At 35.6% G+C, this 26,030-nt stretch overlaps 1 protein-coding gene across 6 annotated transcripts in view; it reads right to left on the reverse strand.

The window, feature by feature from the left end:
- Window positions 1–26,030, reverse strand: part of LOC143257525 (protein slit-like) — a 305,134-nt gene that overhangs the window by 229,857 nt on the left and 49,247 nt on the right. For all 6 annotated transcript variants that reach the window (XM_076516317.1, XM_076516315.1, XM_076516313.1 and 3 more), the window contains exon 3: window positions 24,129–24,200. In XM_076516317.1, coding sequence (XP_076372432.1) covers window positions 24,129–24,200 — 72 coding nt within the window. The remainder of the gene's footprint in view (window positions 1–24,128; window positions 24,201–26,030) is intronic.

A 26,030-nucleotide genomic window follows, 5' to 3' on the forward strand; every position in this document is an offset into this window, starting at 1 on the left:
TTAGCATGAAAAGCTTAAACCACGGTAGATATTAACCCTAACTGGTAACTAAAGTTGGGGTCATAGTGAATACTAATCAAAATAGTTTACATTTTCCATTAAACCGTGTTTCAGATATTTATATCCTTAGTAGTGAAATTCAAGGGCAAAGCTCCATATTTCTATTCACTTTTCACACTCATCTTACTGGTCTTTCAATGTAACCTCATAATTTATTTTTATTTTACTTTACTCCTTTTCTACGAAGACAGTAGTTTTTCAAAGTGTATCAACACTATACTAAGATAATTCCAAAATAGGCCCAACTCAAACTTTCTTACCTGAAAGGGACAGTAGAACAGAGACGAAATTGAAACCAATTATTGTTCTATTTAGTTGGATGGATCAGTGAAATTAATACAGGGATCAAACTGAAACTAATTATAACTTTACTTGAATTTGAACTTGGAAGGATGACATCATATTTTAGGTTTTGGTGTAAGAGTATTACGAAAGAGAAATTCGACGAGTACACACGTATAATTTTATTAAGCAGGAAAATACAAATCAGTGACCGGGCATATTTAGTGTGACGAGTATTCGAACCCGGGACCTTCAGATTATGAGTCGAGCGCCCTAACCACTTAAATTGTCGTATTTTTCTCGACACACTATTCAAAGTGTTGTATTTTCGACACAATAATCAAATTGCGGTTTGTTTGTTTATACACAGTGTTCAGATTGCTGTTTTTCTTGACATAATATTCAAAGTGCTATGTTTGGCTTCACATAGTAATCGAATTACGTTTTTCTTCGATTGTTAAGTACTTCATTTGTTCGAAAACTGTTGGTTCCAAGTGAATATCGGTCCGACATGGCCAGATGGTTAGGGCACTCAACTCGTAATCTGAGAATCGTGTGTTCGAATCCCCATCACATCAAACATGCTCGCATTTTTAGTCGTTGGGCGTTATAATGTAACAGTCAATCCCATTATTCGTTGGTAAAAGACTAGCCCAAGAGTTGGCGGTATGTGGTAGTGACTTTCTTCTAGTCTTAGGATGCTAATTAGGAATGACTAGCGCAGATAGCTCTCGTGTAGCTTTACAGGAAATTCAAAAGCAAACAAAACAAGCTAATATTCTGCATCTGTTTCAGAAATGCCCTCTGTGTTTGCTATCCCAAATATTGAATTGATCGAGCAAAGAAAAGATAGCTGATTTACAGTCCCGTTGCCAGTTCTTGGACTACTTGGAGCAAAGAGTGGAAACTAACTGTCGTTCTTATAACGCACCTACAAACCCAAAGTACGAAGTGCACCTTTAGACAGCGGGACGCAAACCATGTTCAACGCGCTAACTACTAGGCCAAGCTCGGGCCCTTACTGCTGTCGCACATTTAAAAAAAATCACTTTGTTACGATTTTAAACTGGGTTCTAACACCTGAAACATGTGATCACGGTTTTATTTTAAAAGATGGCCCTGACAGTTGCTTCTACCCATTTATGCAATATCGTTAAGAAGGCTGAATCATGGTCGTAATTTTAATTCAAATGGTGGCGCCATTCTGAGTCATAACAATACAATTTTTTATTCAACTCAACAAATCATAGAATATTAATATGTTTCCCAGTGAAACAGTAGTATGTTTACGGACTTACACTGCTGGAAACTTGGGTCTGATACCTGTGGTGGGCTGAGGTACAGGCAGCCCTTTTTTGTAGTTTTTTACATAGCTTAACTATATAACAAACATAAAAGTGTTTTAATAATAGTATTTGGTATAAAATATTATTGAAAGGTCTAAAAATCAACTGATGTTTATAATTCTGTCTATAAATAAACTGTTAGTATTTTCTTATAAATAACACGAATTAATTAATTAGAAATATGCTGAGTACACGAAACTAGTTTCTAAACTACTGTAATATGGTGTAAGAGAATAATTCAGTTTAGTTTATACGAAACAAACATATAACAGTGAGCACAGAAGTACAGAGCTTTAGGGTTAGTTCAAATTAATCTATAGGGACCGAAAACAGAAGTCGGCAGTAATTAAAAGTTGTTAATTAATATTTTCCGATAAGCAAATAAAATACACTGAACAGTGTCCTGATAGTGAAAGCATTTAATGTTAATATTTATGAAAGCGAATAAGAATACTTAGAAGATATACGTAACGTCCAATGGGTACATCCCACGTGTCATAGAGTAACTGGAAATTCGTGCAAAATCGTTAGAAGTGAGGCTTAAGTGCGTTAATGTTTGATTTAACGCACACATAAAACAGCCTAATGATACTTTGCATATATTAATGGTAAACCTATGGACATCTCCAGTGTTTAACTGTCGCATGTCTAAAACTCACTTGAAGATTGTCGGTGTTCATGGTGATTCACTGATTTTCTCAGTGTCAGGAGAGATAAGTGGGACGTTTGACAGTCCTGCGAATGGAAAGTATTTGTTCATAAAATTATCTTTTGTTTAACACTAATAGCATTCGTTTATCTCTGTAATTCACGCACCAAAGTGATTTTAAAAGAAAAGAAAAACAGAAGTAAAACGGTCTGGAACGAGTATTATTAGTTATAAACCGAACGACGATTTATACAACCACGTACATCAAAAGTTAAGCCTAATACTGAAATATATGTTCATTAAATTATACTAAATGTTGTGTAAGGTCTATAGAAACCATTGTTTCAACTCCACTCAAAATCTATATAGCCATGTTTTATAGGAACACTTTTCTCCCCTATACGTATTATTGACCGAACTTTCTGCGCATGTGTTTTGTCACAGAATAGACAAAAGTCCGAATTATTATTAAACTTCTTTTTTGGGAGCTTACAGCAAATTATATCCAAGTTCTTGATGACAAGAAACCCACTTGAAATAAAAATATATCTCAGAACGGCAAACTCTCTTTCTCAACCTGAAGATGACCTAGGAAGGTCGAAACGTTGTTCTCTGCTTGTCAATAAAAGTGTTAATGCCCATACCAGCTGTTCTGTTCGTTTGTTTTTGAATTTCGCACAAAGCTACTCGAGAGCTATCTGCGCTAGCCGTCCCTAATTTAGCAGTGTAAGACTAGAAGGAAGGCAACTGGTCATCACCACCCACCGCCAACTCTTGGGCTACTCTTTTACCAACGAATAGTGGCATTGATCGTAACATTATTACACACCCACGGCTGAAAGGGCGAGCATATTTGGTGTGACGGGGATTCGAACCCGAGACCCTCAGATTCCGAGTTGAACGCCTTAAACCACTTGGCCATGCCGGGCCTCAGCCGTTCTGAGATACATTTTTATATCCAAATTGTTGTTTGTTACATTTCATGCAAAGCTACTTGAAGGCTATCTACACCAGCCATTCCTAATTTTGAAGTAATAGATTAGGGGGAAGGCAATTAGTCATCACTACCCACCGCCATCTCTTGGGCTACTGTTTACTAACGAATAGCGAGATTCACCATCACATTATAAGATCCCGATGAATGAAAAAGTGAGTATGACAGGATTCGAACTCGCGACTCACAGATTGTCGAATACCTTGTCCACCAGGCCAAGCCATGTACTATTTTAATATTTGTAACATATATAAGTGCAAAAACGTCGTTACCAAATTATCTTAAAGAGCGTTACAGTTTCTTCTCTAATTATTTTTCCCTGGCGGGACAAATGTGAGTCCATGGAATTACAGCGCTTAAATTCGAGGTTCAATTACCCTCGGTAAACACAGCAGATAGTGAATGTGGCTTTGCTCTAAAGCAAACAAACAAGTAAACTTTATTTATTTTTGGTATGATGGAAGACTTTGAATCAGAGACAAAATTGGTTTATTCGAAACCATACACATGCTTAAAATAAATGTAAATTAATAATAGTACTAAGTTAGTCCCCAGCTGGTACAGTGGTAAGTCTACGGATTTACAACGCTACCCTCAGGGGTTCGATTACCCTCGGTGGACTCAGCAAATAGCCTGATGTGGCTTTGCTATAAGAAAACAAACCTACACAGTACGAGAATAATTAACTAATGTACCAGTTAACCCTAATGGCTTGACTGTTTCGGCCTAACGGAAACGTAAAATTTAATCAAAACTTCTTAAGCCTAATTAGTGACTGTGTTTGAACACATCTTTCAATGTAAGTAATCTCGTTGACTTTTGTGGGTTAATATAATGCAGTTATTGTTTCTAGGGAAGTAACAGCTAAAAAATGTAGGTATTGAGACTGAAAGCAGCCTTACTAAAAGTAACTAACCTTACTTTGGTTACGTTTTCAGTAAAGATATTCTTTCAGTATTTTTTGGGGTCAGTGGTTAGGAAGTTCGTGGGTCCATGGTTAGTGCCCCATCGCTGCAAAATCGCGCATTTTAAAGCCGTGGATGCAGAATAAAAGTAACAGTCAAACACCACTATTCTATTAGGTAGTCTCAAGAGTTGGCTATGGGTGTTATTGATTAAATGCCTTCCCTTTAATCTATCATTTCAAAATTATGGACGTCTAGAGTAGATAACCCTCGATTAGCTTTGAAAAAAAATCAAATCATACAGGTGTATAAAAGTATACCATTCATAAAACAATAAGCTTCGTCTTTTCGACTAAATTCTCCCATATCTCTTAACCTTATTATTGATTAATACGTTTGACATCGATAATCGACACATTTACTTTTCCACGTGTCTCCATGACAACAGTCATGTAGAAAAATTAAGTCAGAGAAACAGTTATATCTCAGGTGTCTCGAGGAGCTCTCAAATGTTTTTGCACAAATTCGATCCAAAGCAACCTGTTTTAATTGTTATAACAGACGTGAGTTCCTAAATATTTCGTAAGGAGTTGGGGAGGAGGGGGGCTTAAAATTCACGTGGTTTATTATAGGATGTTTTATAATCAAAGTTCTGTTATTGATTTGTGTTGCTGAACACGATAGTTATGTTTTTAATATGTTCTGCTACTAATTTGTGTTACTGAGTCGAACAACGTAGTTTTGGTTTATAATTAAAGTTCTGTTATTGATTTATGTTGCTGAGTAAAACATAGTAGTTTTGCTTTATAATTAAAGTTCTATTACTGATTTGTGTTGCTGAACACAGTAGTTTGAAATGTAATTTTCGGTAACGCTGGTATAAGAGACATATGTAGCAAAGATCTATATATATTTCTGGAAACCATTAGTGAGATCACGGGACCATCTTGTAATCCAATGAAAGACGACAAATAACACAGAACTGAGTTAGATGATTGTGAACATAGCGTCAAATGTGTACATATTTCATTGTCCTTATGTCAGCATGTTCGGTCTTAGAGGCAAGACATACGGTGAGAAAGTCAAAATTATCTGATTTTACATACGCTGTCACGAAACAAATGCCAGCTAAATAGGAAATATGGCATTGACTAGAAAAGGTAAAATTAAATTATAGTCCAAGATACTTAGATTTATTTAGTAAACGTTTTAATCTCCACAATTAATTCGAGTTTTGTACTTCATAAGGAATGTAGGACTTCATTCCACATGAAATGCTAGCTTTGTGATGTGTTCTGCACAGATTGCTGTTTATTTTGAATTCCAAAATTATTCAGGCTTTTTATTCCACAAGGAATTTAAGTTTTGTACAGTACTGGTTACGCAGGTTTTATACTAAACAGTTCACTCAGGTTTTGTATTCCATAAAGAATTCACATTCGACACTCCATGATGAAACCAAGTTTTGTACTCAGTGAAGGAATTGAGGTTTTTCATTTCATAATCGAACCAAATTTTGTTTGTTTTGAATTTCGTGCAAAGTTATACCTATTCTATTAGGTAGTCTCAAGAGTTGGCTATGGGTGTTATTGATTAAATGCCTTCCCTTTAATCTATCATTTCAAAATTATGGACGTCTAGAGTAGATAACCCTCGATTAGCTTTGAAAAAAAATCAAATCATACAGGTGTATAAAAGTATACCATTCATAAAACAATAAGCTTCGTCTTTTCGACTAAATTCTCCCATATCTCTTAACCTTATTATTGATTAATACGTTTGACATCGATAATCGACACATTTACTTTTCCACGTGTCTCCATGACAACAGTCATGTAGAAAAATTAAGTCAGAGAAACAGTTATATCTCAGGTGTCTCGAGGAGCTCTCAAATGTTTTTGCACAAATTCGATCCAAAGCAACCTGTTTTAATTGTTATAACAGACGTGAGTTCCTAAATATTTCGTAAGGAGTTGGGGAGGAGGGGGGCTTAAAATTCACGTGGTTTATTATAGGATGTTTTATAATCAAAGTTCTGTTATTGATTTGTGTTGCTGAACACGATAGTTATGTTTTTAATATGTTCTGCTACTAATTTGTGTTACTGAGTCGAACAACGTAGTTTTGGTTTATAATTAAAGTTCTGTTATTGATTTATGTTGCTGAGTAAAACATAGTAGTTTTGCTTTATAATTAAAGTTCTATTACTGATTTGTGTTGCTGAACACAGTAGTTTGAAATGTAATTTTCGGTAACGCTGGTATAAGAGACATATGTAGCAAAGATCTATATATATTTCTGGAAACCATTAGTGAGATCACGGGACCATCTTGTAATCCAATGAAAGACGACAAATAACACAGAACTGAGTTAGATGATTGTGAACATAGCGTCAAATGTGTACATATTTCATTGTCCTTATGTCAGCATGTTCGGTCTTAGAGGCAAGACATACGGTGAGAAAGTCAAAATTATCTGATTTTACATACGCTGTCACGAAACAAATGCCAGCTAAATAGGAAATATGGCATTGACTAGAAAAGGTAAAATTAAATTATAGTCCAAGATACTTAGATTTATTTAGTAAACGTTTTAATCTCCACAATTAATTCGAGTTTTGTACTTCATAAGGAATGTAGGACTTCATTCCACATGAAATGCTAGCTTTGTGATGTGTTCTGCACAGATTGCTGTTTATTTTGAATTCCAAAATTATTCAGGCTTTTTATTCCACAAGGAATTTAAGTTTTGTACAGTACTGGTTACGCAGGTTTTATACTAAACAGTTCACTCAGGTTTTGTATTCCATAAAGAATTCACATTCGACACTCCATGATGAAACCAAGTTTTGTACTCAGTGAAGGAATTGAGGTTTTTCATTTCATAATCGAACCAAATTTTGTTTGTTTTGAATTTCGTGCAAAGTTATACCAGGGCTATCTGCGCTATCCGTCCCTAATTTAGCAGTGTAAAAGTAGAAGGAGGGTCAGCTGGTCATCAACAGCTACCGCCAACTCTTTGGTTACTCTTTTACCAACGAATAGGAAGATTGACCGTCACATTATAACACTCCCACGACTGAAGGGCCAAACACATTTGATATAACGGGAATTTGAATCCGCGACCTTCAGATTACAAGGAGAGTGCCTTTACCACCTAGGCATGCCGAGCCATAAAATTCTCAGACTCTGCACTTCATAATGAAATGAAATTTTGTACTCAATAAAAGAATTCAGGTCTGGCACTCCATAATAGTGTTTTTGTCTTCACAAGTTAAACATGTTTTGCGCTATACGTGAGTCACAAGTTTGTACTTTATAACAAATGAAGAATTGATTATTTTATACACAACAGAAATTGTGTACTTCATACTAGAGACCTCTACTTGTCAGAGCAGATTTGTTTTTGATGGGTCGTCACGATATTCTAAGCTAATTAAATTTTACACCTGTCTGGTTTGTTTTTAACACTCTATAGAATGTACTCCCAGAGTATGTACTTCAGTAGTTTCTTCAGTGATCCAAACATAGATTTTCTATCAATTTTGATATCGGAGCTCATAATGCACGACTTACACCTGCTCCTGTTTAATAAACACGTGGAATGAGCCGTCTCGAGCATTTTTAATGATGAGTCATCGCTATGTTTCCATTTGCTTTCATTTACTTCGCACGTAGTGACTTCATTCCTCGTGGATACGGGCCGTATGGTACGGATGTGCTTCTCTCTCGTAACAATGAGAAGGTTGTACTCGTCAGAAGTGTTCTAGTTGTAACAAATATTTTGTGAGCAATTAAATCCATACGATGATTAAAAAGAATGGTTCTACTTCGGGAAATAACCCACTTTGAAGAAGCTCACGTATATATGAAGCGTTGTTTATGGGTGCGTTTTTATTTCTGTTGTTTGTTTGTTTGCTTTTTTTTCTGGAAGTTTTTGTGGTTTCGACTCACGATGCAAAATATTTGACACATGCCTGAAATGTGACCGTTAAAATGTCTATTTCCGAACCGAAAGACTTTCTATTTGGAGTTTGAAATCCACTTTGTTGCTTAAGTCTCGGTGTGTGTACGGATAAAATTCGATTTAGCGTCACAATTGGTTAATCTTAAACCGTGTGGATATGATGTATTAGTTCTAGTTCGTGTGGATGTATTTTATTTATGAAGTCAATTCCAGTTCGTGTAGATGTATTACATTATTAAAGTCAAGTCTAGTTCGTGTATATGTATTACATTATTAAATTCAAGTCTAATTCGTGTAGATGTATTACATTATTAAAGTCAAGTCTAGTTCGTGTATATGTATTACATTATTAAATTCAAGTCTAATTCGTGTAGATGTATTACATTATTAAAGTCAAGTCTAGTTCGTGTATATGTATTACATTATTAAATTCAAGTCTAATTCGTGTAGATGTATTACATTATTAAAGTCAAGTCTAGCACGTGTGGTTGGATTACATTATTAAGGTTAAATTTAGTTTGTATTACAGTATTTTGGTCAATGTCAGGATTTTAAACAATATCCCATTGCCAATTCGATCATTACTCATCGTCTGAGTTTAGCAGGTAACTACAACTGTTTTAAAGTAATTTTTATCTCTATGTATTCTGGTTAGTTGCTAAACTTTAAAAAAACATTACTACGCTTAAAGACGAATGGTATAAGTTTCGGAAGCTCTCAGATCATTGTTTTTTTTTTTATTGTAATATACGTAACTCTATAAGCCTACATGTGGTTTTCACGTATCATTAGCTAAAGATATGCGAGGTCTTAGTGATGAAGTGTATGACATGCTTTACATAACACAATAATCTGGCACGAAGAAGTAAACTGACGCTAAGGTGAAAGAGATTACTCCAGTTTGAGTTCAGGAACTTGCCATCTCTTACTGTATTACTCCCCACCCACCCACCCCATAAACTAGCAAGTAAAGTAAAAAGGGCATGACTTTAAACCGCATCAAAACCAACAGACCATGAGCATAACGGACTCTCTTCGCCACACGTGCGTGGTAACGAATATTGTGAAACCTCATTAGTTAGTGTACATTTATACTCAAAAAGATCATGCCTGATGCAAGAGAGACGCCCTCCATCTGCGTGTGAGGGCCAAGAACAGATGGAGAGACGACCCCTTTTTGTGAATATTCCCTATATATAACGGTGGAGACATTTGTCAACGACATATGTGTCTTGAAATAAATTACTGAGGTTTAGACACTGTACTCTGTTACGCCACGCGCAAACACCATTTTCATGTGGTCATGATTTATGGTCACCAAAATATATTTTGCTTTACTGGGCTTAATGATTTAGAATACAAAGTCCACAAGCACTTTTGTCCCTAAGATGTTCTGTTTACCTTGCATAACAAGTTCTTATTTTTTATAAATGTGAAAACTACTGGAAACTACAAATACGGGCTCCTAAAATACAAGGCAATATTTGATTTGGTGGTTAGTTACACAGCTTTTTAATACTCGTAAATGTACAGTCACCTCGTGGTTTCTAGCAATCATGTAATTTTTCTTTCTTCTTAAGTTACGTTAAGTATAACTTTCTTGTACAAAAGAGGTATAAGAAACTGTACTTCGAAAGTGATTCATTAAGTAAAATCCGATTTGGACGATTTTAATAAACTTTTTATAAAGAAATTCCACGTTCGTCTGTATACAATTAGATGTACTTGATATGGATAGGTCTGAGTTAGTACTGAACACAAAATTTCAGAATACAATATCTAGGTGATTACGGATCGAAAAAAGCTTCTGAAGCAAACGGTCCATTCTCAAAGCTATGATGTCCAGTTGTTGTTGGTATGTGGTTGGCTAAAAATGATCCTTCTCTTGTCCTGAAGATATAACGATGAATCCTATTTTTTACTATACATGTCAGAAGTCGTTACACGGTGTAAACAGAACATGATTCACATTAGGTCTCTCGCGGCCCCGGATCTTATTTATTTGTCGGTTGCTAAGCACAAAACTACACAACAAGTTATCTGTGCTGTTCCAACACAAAGTACCAGAGCCCAATTTTTAGTGTTATAATCCTTCAAAATTATTGCTGAGCCACTGTAGGGGGCATAAATCGGTAATTCTAGTGTTTGTTTGCTATTATAATGTAATGCTGTACGAATGGCTATCTGTGCTGCATCCACAGAGCGGGGATATAATAATGACTTTTAATGTACCAATTACGTTATTGGAGAGCAGTAAAGCTAGAGAACGCTCTGGTGAGCCTTTGAAGACTGTGATAGAGAAGTAGATTTTACACTAGCTCATCATTATAGGCTAGAGCTTTTTCCAAGGCATGTAGAAAAACGTTTTGTGTCGAATCGACCCATAAATGAGGAAGTTCTGAAGCATTATGACGATCCACGACAGAGTGTTTTAAGTGTTTTATTCAGTTCAACATATATAAGCACTCGACTTGTAATTTGAGGGTCGTGGATTCCAATCCCCTCCCAATAAATATGCTCGCCCTTTCAATCGTGGGAGCGTTATAATGTGATGGTCAATCCCACTATCCGTTGGTAAAAGAGTAGGCAAAGTGTTGGGTGGGTGGTAATGTGTAGCTGCCTTTCCTCTAGTCTTACACTGCTAAATTAGGGACGGCTAGTGCAGATAACTCTCCAGTAGCTTTGTGCGAAATTAAAAAAAACAAACAAAGAAACAAACTAGTTTTGTAAAATTGTATTGCAGCAAAAAATCAGTCTTTGGAAACACAACAGAAAAAGAACGTGAATTTGTAGACTTTTACAAAGAAAACACGCAGAGAAAGGTAACATTGTAGTAGTAAAACTGTTGTTAGAAATCATTGGAGGATTTGGAAAACACGTAGAGACAGATAATATTGTAGTAGGAAAACTGTTGTTAGAAATCATTGGAGGATTTGGAAAACACGTAGAAACAGATAACATTGTAGTAGGGAAACTGTTGTTAGAAATCATTGGAGGATATGGAAAACACGTAGAACAGATAACATTGTAGTAGGAAAACTGTTGTTAGAAATCATTGGAGGATTTGGAAAACACGTAGAAACAGATAACATTGTACTAGGAAAACTGTTAGAAATCATTGGAGGATTTGGAAAACACGTAGAAACAGATAACATTGTAGTAAGAAAATTATTCTTAAAAATTGTTGGAGGATCTAGAAACTCAGCAGAAAATAATCATTTTTGATGACGAGAAACCCATACCACCTTTCTGAGATACAGAGAAAATCATTCTTAGGAAACACAGTAGAAGAAATAACGTAGATATGTTGACCATTGCAAAGGAAACAAACAGAAACAGATAACACGGTAACAGGAAAATCTGTTGTTATAAATCATTGGAAGATCTAGAAAAACCTCCAGTTTACATTTATCCGTAACAAATATTTAGTTATGAAGGTGTTTATGGATAACGATATGTTTGTTTCGCTTGTAAAGATCTTAGTTAACTGTAGTTGACTTTAAAAAATGTTTTAACGCGTGGATCTACTGACCAGTTACGGAAAAGTGACCATGAGCCAGCAGCTACAGTCAACATTGATTCTGAAAACTGATTCGTGAAACCAAAGAATATTTTAACCACACTACCTACATCCGGCAAATACAATGCCGAAGAGGCTGTTCGTTAAATACCATGGATCATTCATTATACTGGTAAGGATACGACACACTGGTGGTCTACGCGCCATGTCCATCATTAACTAGTAATTATATTAAGTGCTACGTTGTTGTGATATACAAGATAAAGAAGTTTGAGTCAATCAAATGTTTTTAAACTCGATTTCATAATGATATACACACATTTTAAACACAATATTTCCAAACAAATCATAAATGCTACGATCATCAACCTTCTTCGATCTATATCCAGACCATTTCGTGTCGAGGTTACAGTTCTATAATTAAACGTTCTGTTGAAGTGGTTTCAATCTTTTAATCGATTACTTATTTCAAGGATTATTACTCGGGGAAAAGAAGATGTCCCTTTCCTACTACCTTTAAATCAGCCCAATTCGACTGTAAATTAATAAACTCGAATTTTCAGAGATGATTACTGAATATTAGTCGTAGTTTTAATTTTAAACAGCGTTTCTTAACAAATTACATTTCTTTACGTCATTCCGTAGCTGATCTATGTTTTTATTTTTCCAATGCTGAGTTACTCTTTCTCGTGCGTAATGTGATGTAAGTGTCAATTAAAAAACAAACTTACCTTCTATTCCACGTAAGTGGTCAAGACCTATTATCTTTTCTTTGATTCGAAGTGTGGGTATTTTAGAAGAATTGATGTATATTAATAAACCCTGTCTATGGTTCGAATCCCTTTACCAAACACGCTCGCCTTTTCAGTCGTAAGGGCGTTATAATGTCACGATCAATCCCACTATAAATTGGAAAAGTGTAGCTCCAGAATTGGTTGGGTTGATTAACTAATTTTCCCCTAGTCAACTACTGCTAAATTAGGGACAACTAGTGCAGATAGCTCTCAAGTAGTTTTGCGCATAATCCAAAAAAAATATATCAATAAGTCAGTGAAAACAGACATTCTTATCAAAGACAGTCGAAGGAGGAAATTTGGTTACAAGAATAAATACAGCTAATGTCGTTGTAACATGGAAGTACCTAAAGTAGGATTAATGTACGTAGCTTTCAAAGGAACCGTTTTCTTTTGTTGGTAGCATGGTGTTGGGCAAATAAACTGTTTGTTTGTGCTAGATATTTAAACTGCGCCACGATAAATATCCGCGCTAGTCATCCCTAATTGTGAATTGTTGATGATGGTCTAGCATGGGAAGACAGCTAGTCAACACCGACAACTCTTGGAATATTCTAATCCTATGGTAGAATATGTTTGTCACTCTTGTGACGCACCCATGGCCCCAAACAGAAACGCAATTTTCTCTCCTTTTCTTTTTTTTAGCAAAAACGGGACGCGAGCCTGGCCTCTTATGTAAATGAAAAATAAAACAACTATTTAACTCCATTATCTAAATACGAACGGAACTATTTTAAGAAAATAACATGTATATGTAACGTAAAGCTGTGTCTGCACTTTCGTTTGTTCGTCCGTTAAAATTTTTTTTTCGGTATCGCTCTATTGATCACGAAACTTTTCGGGATTTTGTGTTTTTTTTTTTTGCTATGCCTAATTTTTAGAAATTTAAAAAACCAGGCGGATTTTCTCTCTTATTACTGCTTTACTAATAGCGAATCCACATCGAGACAACAAACTAAGTGCTGCTACCTGGCGTTGGTAAATTTGCTCTTAAGTCCAATAGATTAAGCGAAAAGAAAGTATAATTCTATATGTTAATCTGTCATTTGAAGAACGTTTTTGTTTTTTACATTTTTACATTCAAGCGTTTTCTGTGCGTCATATGGACAGGCAGACGTTTTCAGTGTATTGTAATATATTTAAAAAAAACACGCGAGTGAAAGCAAAGTGTATAATAATATCCACTTTAAATTTCAGAATTACACCGAAGTATAGAACGTCGATGATATATCTCTCTATATTCTACCCATAATAAGTCCTCACCAATTCATAAAAGCTCAAGTGTAGCTCTTAAAGATGGGAGAAAAGCAGGAGGAACCTGTGAAGAGCACACACACCATTCCGTCTATAAACCTCATTCCTGGAGTAAGATAAATAAACAGGTACCAAATACCAAGTAATAGGAGGGTTGTCTTTCTCCATGAAAGACGACTGAGGGGTTTCGTCCCCGAGACTTTCTTGGATAGCGGACAAGTACCAGAGCCAACTTTTTTTTTTCCTAAGAACCGATGAAAAATCTACCAGGTTAAAAAAAATCATTGCTTTTGGCATAAGGCAACTTTTTCTTTTATTTTATTTTTTGTGCCTGTTTGTAGTTCAAAATAACAGCATATTTCCAAGACAATTTTTGTAAAGAGATATGTTTGTTGATCTACGATACTTAAGAACAATAAACTGTTTACGTGCCTCACTGAATTTGTTAGCTGCTAAAGAATACGTTCGTCGGATATGTAATATACAAGGTAAGAATATGCTACTTGATAGATATATGAGTATCAAAAGTAAGAATGTGCTAGTTGATAGATATATGAGTAGCAAAGGTAAGAATGTGCTACTTTGATAGATATTCGAGTATCCAAGGTATGAATGTGCCAGATGAAAAAATATATGAATATACAAGGTACAAATGCGCTAATTGGATAGATATATCAATATCCATAATGAGAGTGTATTAGATAAATAAATATATGAATATACAAGGTAGTAATGCGTTAACTGGATAGAAAGTTAAATATACAATGTAACAATGCGTTCAGTGGGTAGAAATGAATATACAAGATAAGAGCTCGCTTTTACAGTTGACGAATTCCTGACAAAAGCAAATAACTGAGATTTGGTTTATATTATCACACGCAAGAGAAATTACAAATGTTGACCGATGTTTAGTGACGTGTAGCAGTCAAATTTGTAGAGCAAAAGTGCAAACGTTTAATGTAAAAAATAAATTTGTTTTGAATTTCGTGCAAAGCTACACGAGGGCTATCTACACTAGCTGTCCATGATTTAGCAGTGTAATACTAGAGGAAAGGCAGCTAGTCATCACCACCCACCACCAACTCTTGGGCTTCTTTTTTTACCAACGAACAGTGAGAGTGATCGACCATTATAACGCCCCCACGGCTAAAAGGACGAGCATAGTGTGACGGGGATTGTGCAAATAAGAAGTGTTACCAACATACGGCTCATGTTTTCCTTTTTTGTCTACCACGGGTAATATTCCAGAATTTTCTCAAAGATAGAAGAAGGAAAAAAAAGTTTACTAATCAATAACATGAATATTTATAAAAACAGTCCAAGACACAAACTATTGATAAGGGGTGGTTGTGAAATATACACGATCTCGTTAATTAGAAGTAAAGATCTACCCGCAAATAAAAGTGATTTTGAATCTACATTTCTGCTTTTGTATTTAAAATCCGTTTCTTTTTGGTTTTCACCCTAAAACAAAAACAAAAAACACTAGAGACATTCTTTGTTTTGCTGAGAGAGTTTGATAACAACACAAGAGACCACTTACCCAAATTGTTAGAGTGGGAAACATTCGACTAGAGATCTGATAAACCAGTTCACTATTAATCACGTGTTGTCATGAACCATGTTCTCAAAATCTAACCCATCGGTCACTGTTGTCAGCAAACAAGAGCTCTACGTTGGGCTTAACGGATTGTGATGTACAAATATGGATTCTGTGATAACTTTATTTGAAACATCTCTCGTTTCATAGTATTCAACAAAGAAATTTACTTAGTCCGGCCAGAAATCATGGTACTCCATATCATTAGAAAAAAAAAAAAGACTTTAGCTAATACAAAGCTTTGTTTGTTGGTTTGTTAATGTTAAGTGCAAAGTTTCTATTCTAATCCCATATTTTAGCACCTTAAGCCTGCAGACTTAACACTGAGCCGCTGGGGAGGGGGGGTTGTTTTATTGAACTTTTACACACAGCTGCTCGAGGGCTACATGCACTAGCCGTCTTTAATTTAGGTAATTGGATATACCACCCACTGCCAACTCTGGGAAACTCTTTTACCAACGAAAAGCGGGATTGATCGTGATATATAACGCCCCACAGCTGACAAGGTGAGCATATTTATTGACAGCATTCGAGCTCGCGACCAACATATTGCGAGTTAAGCTCTCTAACCCTAACTACCAGATCGTGCCCAGTCTGTCAATTTAAGATTAAACACTGAAAACCAAGTTTAGTTTCCTAGTTTCAGGTACGTTTTTATGTTGTTTTTTTTCGATTTCACTTACAGAAAGAAAAATATTTCCAATGAAAATAAAGATAATTTATACAAACATAAAATGCTTGAGCAATAAAACAAAACGCGCCAAGTTTTCTGACTGTCACATCTATCACTAATTAGTCTACATTATAAGAAAGATTTACTATCTTAGCCAACTCTGAGTCCCAAATTTGTAATTCTGTCATAGGGGTATTTAGACAAATAAATATTTTATGATTAAATTCAAAGACTTATCTGAACTGAAATTACAAATTTGGGATTCAGAGTTGGCTAAGATAGTAAATCCTTTTTATAATGTAGACTAATTAGTGATAGGTGTGACAGTCAGAAAACTTGCCGCGTTTTGTTTTATAACTCAAGCATTTTATGTTTATAAAATTATCTTTATTTTCATTGGAAATATTATTCTTTCTGTAAGTGAAATCGAAAAACAACATAAAAACGTACCTGAAGCTAGGAAACTAAACTTGTTTTTCAGTATTTAATCTTATATTGACAGACTGGGCATGACTTGGTAGTTAGAGTTATTTAGACAAATAAATATTTTATGATTAAATTCAAAGACTAATCTGAACTGCAGTGATTTACCAAAAATCGTACGATAACAACTCTTTCTTCACAACAAAAAACAAGAGGCGTGGTCGAATATTAACGTGCTGAACAGTAGCAGCGCGTAAAAAGAGTGGCAGTCAAATTCCACTATTCGATTAGCTAAATTAGCTCTAGATTTGGCTCTGCTGTTTCCACTAGTCATATTCTCTCTGGTTTAACAGTTCCGACTTAGGGAAGAACAGCTTTATGTGAATATTGGAAAACAAATTAAACAAAATTAATCTTGCGTGTGTATATCTCATTCAGTCGCGAAATGTGTTGTAAATTAGTTTTGTTTCTATAAAATCAAACATTAATGAAACAGTTCTTGGTAAACACGTGTATTGTCTGAGGACAATTGATCGCACACAGGGTTGTTGTTTGTAATTGAATACAAAGCTACACAGCGAGCTATCTGTGCTCTGGCCGCCACGGGTATCGATACCTGAATTCTAGCTTCTTAAATCCTTAGACACTCCCTTGTGTCACTGGGGGACTTTTCGCAAGATTGGTTGTAATTAAGCAAAAAGCTACACAATGGGCTATCTGTTCCTGCCCATTACGGGTATCGAAATCTGGTTTCCAGTGTTTCAGTCCGCAGACATACCGCTGTTCCACTGGGGGGGGGGGAGTATTCCAATGGAACCATTCTAGTTCCAGAATATCGGCTATTGGATTGGAAATAATATATTTTAATGATTCAACAAGTAACAAATAATAGTTTTTTTTTATTTCGCTATTTTATAATAAATATATCATATAGACATTTGGTATTAATTATTAACTGTACGTATCTACAAAACGACCTCAGCAAAAATCCTTTTGATTAAACGATTATTATATTCAACACTCTGTTAAAGCGATATCGATATTTTTAATTTAAAAGCTTTCTGGAATATTCTTTAAGGCCCGGCATGGCCAGGTGGTTAAGATGATCGGATCGTAATCCGAGGGTCGCGAGTTCGAATCCCCGTTACACCAAACATGCTCGCCCTTTTAGCCGTGTGTAATTTATAATGTCACGATCAATTCCACCATTCGTTGATGTAGGTGTAGCCCAAGAGTTGGCGGTGGGTGGTGATAATTAGCTGCCTCCCCTAGTCTCATACTGCTAAATTAGGGACGGTTAGCGTAGATAGCCCTCGTGTAGCTTTGCGCGTAATTAAAAAATAAACAAACAAACAATATTCTTTACAACCTCCCACCAAATTTTAAACACCCTACTGTTACCTGGCAGCAGTAAATGTTTATCTGTGTTTCAAGTAAAACATAATAAACGACCATGTGTCGTCTTTAGCATTTAAATAGAAACGACCTTAACAATTACGAGCAGCGCGTGTTGTTGTCGGACGTGTCATTAACATTCTTTTCTTACTCTGAAACAATATGGAGTTTGTAAACCGCAATGAAATCCAACTTTTTTTGGCTTGTTAGCAAGCGTCGGTATTTTAGGACAAAGTTCACTAAACAGAAGAAGTTTCGCCTGTTGTTTATTCTCCTTTATTTCTGTATCTTACGGGTGAGTCATATTCTTTAACTTCATAAATAAAAATAACAACCGTGAACTGGCTGTTTACTTACTGCTATATACCTAGGCTGTGAACAGAGTGACCAAAATAATACCTGTTAGGAATTCAAATGTGTCCAATCAGGATTTATATGTGTCGTTTGTTTGTTTTCAAGTTTCTATTAAGGAAAAGAAATACACTTCTAATTTACAGACCGAAAGGCTAACATTTTATTGTTCCATGTCTAATGAAATTTTGAGTCATCAAATATAGTATAGTTATCCTCTGAATGTAACCACTCTACGATTCTAGTTGAAAACAATATTTCAGGCCCTTAGACAATACAAAATCATAAATAGCGTGTATCTGTACAAATCGTGTTATAATTGTTATAATAGCTTTTAATTTGCAAATACCCCACGTAATTTCTTAGATTCTTTATTAATGTGTGCAAGGACCACGAAGGTCAGTTAAGTCGAGCGGTAACTCTACGCTATGACACAGTTAGCAGCCTTTAATGGTAATAGTACATTTTACAACGGCCATAACTTAAGGGTTACGATTTCTTCTTTGAGAAGTGAATTAAAAGCGGTACAATAACTTATAGGTGATAGCAAATAACAATATATATAAAAATATATCAACAAACAGAACACAATGCTTTACTTTTATGTTCGTTATTTTTCTATTTCTCTTAACAAACAGAACACAATGCTTTACTTTATGTTCGTTATTTTTCTATTTCTCTCAACAAACAGAATACAATGCTTTACTTTTATGTTCGTTATTTTCTACTTCTCTCAACAAACAGAACACAACGTTTTACTTTTCTATTACTTTCACGAAACAGAACACAATGTTTTACACTTATATGTCTCTCAACAAACAGAACACAATTCTTTACTTTTATGTCTCTCACCAAACAGAACACAATGTTTTACTTTTCTATGTCTCTCAACAAACAGAACACAGTTCGCTACTTTTCTGTTTCTTCCACCAAACATAACACAATGCTTTACTTTTCTATTTTTCTGAACATACAAAGCGCAAACACTACTTTTGTGTCATGTTCTTATTTCTCTCATTAAACAAAACACAGTGACCTCCACAGTAATGTAACACAGCGGAATGTTTCTGGACGCACACCGCTAAAAACTGGGTTTCGATACCCGTGGTGAGCAGAGTACAGATAGCCCATTGTGTAGCTTTGGATTTAATTCTAAACAAACCAACAAACAGAACACAATGTATTATGTTTCTATTTCGACGTTTCTCAACAAACAGAGCACAGTGTGTTACGCTTCTATTTTGATACATTGTGCTATGAGGTATATGATAATACAAGGAAAATAAACACGTCTTAAAAGTATACAGGGTGGTCCAAGAGTAATTCTTCAATATATGTCTATTAATACGTCCATATACACAGTGTAGGTTTTAAATGGTGTTTCAAATACTAGGCTTCCTTTCTCTGGTACAGGTGCGTTTTAACCAGCTGATGTTGAATACAGTATAAAAACTAGCTTGTTCAAGATAAAGAAAACACATCGATGAAATTGATGATTGGACATCTGTGTAGTTAATCTCATCTCGACCCGTGATTAACAGATCCTTTGGAATTGGTTAGTATGCGATCTTACATCGTGCTGTTATGTTATTTGATGTTACGCCATCAAATGGTCTGTTAAATAATAAAAAGAAGAAACAAATAAATTTGTCCCACCGTGAATAGTTAGTAAGTCTCGCAATCTTAAGAGTAGATGCATTTGACAACGATTGAAGCAGTTAAGTTTCTTTTCGTAACCACGTGTACAATAACAAATGCTTTCAGCTGGTTTGATTTAGCGCAACTAAACGAGCGGGCCTTAAGGAATACCTTCTGAATGTGTCCTTGCTGTAGACACAGCAGTGACGAATCACCTCGCGAAGAAGTTTCTTGGTTCCTCGTGCTCTAGGGATTTTTATCACATGGTCTACGTTTCACGCAATTTCATTAAAACAAGATTTGGTGAAACAAAGAAGAAACGAACAATCCCTGGCGCCTCCAAGACTTTCTCTTCTAGTTAGTTATCCGAAGTGGAAAGGAACAAAGCGAATTCAGACGACTCTGAATTTTCATACATTTCAAACTCTGGGGAAATCAGAAGACAAACCTCGAACAAAGTGTCGCTCTGAACACGAACTCTCTTTCCTCCGTAATGATAGTTCTGTCGTATTAACGGTTTGTAGACATAACACCATCTTTGTTTGTTTTTATCCTAAGCTAGGGGGAAAATTAACAGGCGCTGCGGTAGAGAGAAATGCACAACCGTTCCTACAGTTTCATTAATTATGACCAACCACTTACTCGTTTATATAATTCTACCATATCCTCGTAATGGCGGCTATAATTTTCACATGACTGATTTAACTTTAAAGAAAAAAAGGAGTACCTAAGTGTGCCGCTTGTAGTTGTGATATCAAGCAAAGCTATTAATCTCTAACAATGAAAGGTTAATGGTGATAAAGTTCAGAACAGTGCACGAAAAATAATAAACCAGCAGAGAGCCCCTACAGAAAAGTGAGTACCGCAGCTATACTTTAGAATTGAATGAAAAGGATTATTACGTTAGTAATAATAAAGTAGATATATACACGCGCTCAACAATCCCGTGACGTAAACCTTTCTTAAATCACGTATGAAATATACTTGATCACTTCTTCTGCTGAAAAAAGAAACAACACGAAGTCGTAATTTAAAGACTACAGAAACAATAAATAGGCTTAGTACAAAACCTATCACAAACTGTAGTGTGTGTGTGTGTTTATTAACACGCATACCTGTACATTCTTTCAGAAGGCTTATATAAAAAAATAACATTAATCCATAAAACAGTTGAAAGACTAAAGTCCATTCGTTAAGTTTCACATTTTATAATTGCAGCGCAGAATATAGCTGAGAGTTCGTCATTTAGGCCCAAAAACTGCTAGCTTTACTTATTTAGTGGACGATACTCTAACATTGCTATTTCGAACTGTATGTTAGATTACTATAAGATTTATAAGTAATGTCAGTTATTTAGTAAAATTAATGAAATACTATCTACTTGTGTTGGAACCTTTTTCGAACAGGCAGTTTATATACAAGTATGATAAAAATATTGTAAATATTATACAGACAAGTATGGATAGACATATATACCTGTAACTTAGCTAACTACTGTAGTACAGAAAGTTTTAATGCTACAAACAATATTGAAACAACAAAGTTGAAACTACAAAATCTGAGTTACTTAACATTTTATTACTACTTTGGCAAGTCCATTTAATTACGTTAGGGATAAAAATCTAAACATTTGTGAGCATAAGGTGCGTACATATCGATCTCTTACTTGACTTTATAAAAAAAATTGTTATTATTATTATAATTGCTTTTGTTATATTTATATTAGCTGGGCCCCCCGCTAGTACAGCGGTATGTCTCCGGATTTACAACGCTAAAATCAGGGGTTCGATTCCCCTCGGTGGGCTGAGTAGATAGCCTTTGTGGCTTTGCTAAAAGAAAAACACAAACACACAATATATTAGCTGTACTTCGGCGCGACAGCAATAAATTGCAAGCGTAAAGCGCGCGTATACCCGATTCGATTTCGCAACTTGTCAGTATCTCTATCAACGTACCTTCAAATCTAATTATATGCCCAAAGTAACACACCGCCACCCATTATATATATATGAAGTACTTTCCTTTTCGTTACAAGAAGGGAATCATTGGCAACCCAGACAGAAGAATTCTGTGAAAGAATTAGAGCGATTAGGTTCGCCTTTTTTTTTTTTTTTTTTTGTGGTGTTGCCTGGAAAATTCACTTACTTACTTAGAAGAAAATTAAAGTAGTAAACTTTGATTCACTTCATGAACATGTATATAGAGATTTAGGTAGCTTTACAAATACAGTAAGCTTTAGTTTTGCTCAGCTAATACTGTGCTGTAGTCAGACGTTTTAACGACGGTTTTAAAGAGGCAGTTTTTACAGCCGCCATTTTGTTTCATTACGATCCTTATTATTACACACTATCGTATTTAGTGATATACCCACCTCTTTAAGGCATAACTGTTTAATTACTCACACAGACTAAATTCTTTTAACTTAATCCTTCAACAAAATTCTTATTAGCTATATTTTTCACACCAGCGCCATCCACCTTTAGTGGTTCAGTGGTAAGTCTAGGGAACTTGCATCTCTAAAAATCTGTTTACGAATTTCGTGATGGGCAAGTAATAGACAACCCATGTGGGTAACTTTGTGTTTGAGAGCAAAACAATAAAAAAAACTATGAGCGCTTCGGAATTAACAAACAGATACGAGGCCAAAATCCTTTTCGTTTCGATTCTGCCTCGTTCAATTTCGCGCAAAACCACACAAGAGCTAGCTGCGCTAGTCGTCACTAATTTACAAAGCGCCAACACTACTGAAAGCCAAATCTGTACTAACTAATATTAGGATTTACCGTCACATTTTAAACACCTCCCACTGTTGAAAAGTAGACCATGCTCAATGACAGGTTTAGAATCTGCGACCAGCAGAATTCAAGTCAAGCTCCTAACTACCAGACAAATGGATCATCTTTTGTCTATGAATTAATATTTATCCCCGAGAAAACCAATGAGTACTATTTACATATTTTTTGGACAAACGGATTATTTTGTATCGTATTCTAGAGTAACTTCTCGAAAAAAAAGACGTAGATAAAAAGCAACAGTAATTTGGGAACAAAAACTAAGAAAGTTGGAAAATCAAAATGTCTATTACCAAATTCCATCTACTTTGACAGTAAACAAAATGACCACCAAATAGCAATATTGTGTGGTCCTTTTCTATGCAGTTATGTAAATCACTGTTATACTACACCACTGTAACAATTGCTCTTTTTAACGTAAATTAGTGTTTTTAACATATACATGAATGATACTGATGATGACACAATATTTTAATTTTATGGAGACAGGAATCGTTAACTTTGAATGCATTTCTTTATACCTACCAACACAAACAAATGTCTTCGAATTGAGCGGGTCGAGCATACGTTAAAAACTCATGTTACCATATTTTATCCGAAACCTCCCCTTAATGTTTCCTTTCTTTGGGTTCCGACTAGTCTAGCCACTGTGATTATGAAAGCTTTAAGGAAACAAACTGAAAGCCCAAACGCTTTTGAATAGCAGTCACATTTCATGACGATGAAACAAAAACTAATCCATCAAAAGTGCTTTACATTTTGGAAGTGTGTTGTTGTTTGTTTGTTGTTGTTTCTGGGGGAGGAAGTTATAGTGTTTACACTTTTCTTTAAGCTATCCATAGACACAGATAGAAAGATGAAATACCAGCTTTCATTATGCGCACAAACAACACACTGCTGCACCTCAGAGCAACAATAAACACTTTTATCAGTTCTGTCTTACACCTGGCGCTTTTAATAGTAGCTATATAGTTGTTTTTCACGTTCTGGTTAATAAAGACATACACAGCGACTCGTAACGTTTTCTGATGCGTCTGAATGTAGCGACGAGATTCACAGACGAAGGTAACAAAAGAATACGAAACGTGAAAAGTCCAGGTAAAACTATGGTAAATCCATAGCTCTGGCCCCCCACACTTCAGAAATAGTGCTCTGTATAACCTCTACCACTACTTCTGGTTGATAATATAAGCAGCAGATATAAGTTCTATTAAGCTCATCGATCGCAACAGCAGCCCATTTCCACCATTAAGATAACATTTGTTGTCAGCATGGTTACCAGAAAGGATGTATACAAACCAGGCTCTACGACTGATGCGCAAGTGTCCTTATCGCTGGTCTAATTGCAACGTACGTAGGACACGATATATATTATCTATTATCTGTTTCTTCTTAATGAAAATCAATCTTCGCTGTTCACAAACGACACATTCAAAATGCTTTAATCCAACAAAGTTTGTCTTAAACAATTCGAGACGATACTTACAAACGTTCTAGAGAAACGGCATCTCGAAACGCTCCTCGTTCAATGGTGACGATTCCATTGTTTCTCAGCTGTCTGCAAAAGAAAAAAAGAAGACAGAAACATAATAAAAATTATTGTTTTATGAAGTCAACACATAAGTTGCCGTATTTCTTACAATGCCTTATTTAAAACCCTCTTGTCCCATCCATCATACTAACCAAGAACGAAAGCGACTAGTGAAAAAAAAAAACATTTTAAAATTGCCGGGTTCCATCAATATTTACTGATACTTAAGTTTACTTACGCGCTCTAGCTTTCTTTTAATGGAACATAGCACCTTATTTCTCATTTAAAGGATACATTTAATGCACTGTTTCTTACAAAGTAAGGTCCCGAGTCTAATTAATATTTACAACCCAAAGCGCGCCCTACTTTCTAATGTTGTAACTCCATATACATATATACATATAGTTTTTGTTTTAAAGTGTAACAAACAGTAAGTACTTTTCTATAACACTCTGATTAATGTATTGTAAGCACTCTTCGATAACACTGTGGTACATGTATGATAAGCACTCTTAGATGACACTGTAGTAAGCACTCTTCGAATACCCTCTGATAAATGTATTATAAGAAGAAACAACTGAAGGTAATCTAGGTTACAACTCTAACGTCAGTGGTACTATTTTAGTATATAAAAATACAGTGAATGCTGTTAAAGTTACAAATATAAAGAAAATATCATTACATCGTAAGAGCTAACCATTCGGTAAAGTGGAAGACAACGCATCGTTCCGCACAGAACTGTTAACCGAACCACGATCTTCTTTTTTATGTAATGCTAGAATAAATTCTACGGTGGGAAGCACACTGAAGACCACAGTACCTCTTTGCGCTACTTCCCACCTTCCCTGAAAAGCACACTGGAGACCACAGTGCCTCTTTGCGCTACTTCCCACCTTCCCTGAAAAGCACACTGGAGACCACAGTACCTCTTTGCGCTACTTCCCACCTTCACCCCAAACGTAGCTTTGCGCGAAATTCAAAACAAACCAAACCAAGCAACTAATCATAAACTCGTGGGCATGCTAAGTTAGACTAAAGGGAAGGCAGCTAGTCATCACCACCCACCGCCAACTCTTGGGCTACTCTTTCACCAGCGAATAGTGGGAGTGACCCTCACATTATAACACCGTCACGGCTGAAAGGGCGAACATGTTTGGTGTGATGGGGATTCGAACCCGCGACCTTCAGACTACGAGTCGAGTGCCTTAACCACCTGGCCATGTCGGGCGAAAGTAAGAATGTGTGGAAATGTAAGAAAAGAAACTTAATAAATCGTGTTCATTTCAATGATAAAATATCCAGTTAATATATGTTGCTAATAAATTAGGTAAAAACAGAAACTATCTCTCGTCAATATGCTCACAGTTACTGCGAAACATCTTAAAAGACAGGTGCAGCCGTAGTAAAAAAAAATGCCAATATAGCCTTGATCATGTGGGGAGCTACTCCCGACAACCGTACTTAATCTAAACATATGACGCTGCTAAATCGTGATATTTTGTAATTTAGTGATGCATAAAACGTAAAATAAATAAACTTTAATCTGATTTATTGTGGTTTTATTTTAATTATAAAAACTGCAGGTTTAAATCGGCGTCATTTAGCCCGTAATGAGCGACGTCACTGCACCCGTCTTTAAAATAAAAAACACGCAAAAGGTAAGATTTACCTGGAGCTTACTGACATGACACGTTCACGTTTTCAGTCACGTGAAACCATAATTTTCGAGTATTCATACCTAGGATAAAAAATGGTTGAAATCACGTGACTTGTAACAATATCGTCATTGAAAAACAGGTCTTTTCTTTCAAGACTGTTTCTCACTATAACATCCGGAGGGTTTAGGGTATCATTTCT

The sequence above is a fragment of the Tachypleus tridentatus genome, chromosome 7 (genome assembly GCF_004210375.1).
Source record: "Tachypleus tridentatus isolate NWPU-2018 chromosome 7, ASM421037v1, whole genome shotgun sequence".
In the NCBI taxonomy this organism is placed as follows: Eukaryota; Metazoa; Arthropoda; class Merostomata; order Xiphosura; family Limulidae; genus Tachypleus; species Tachypleus tridentatus.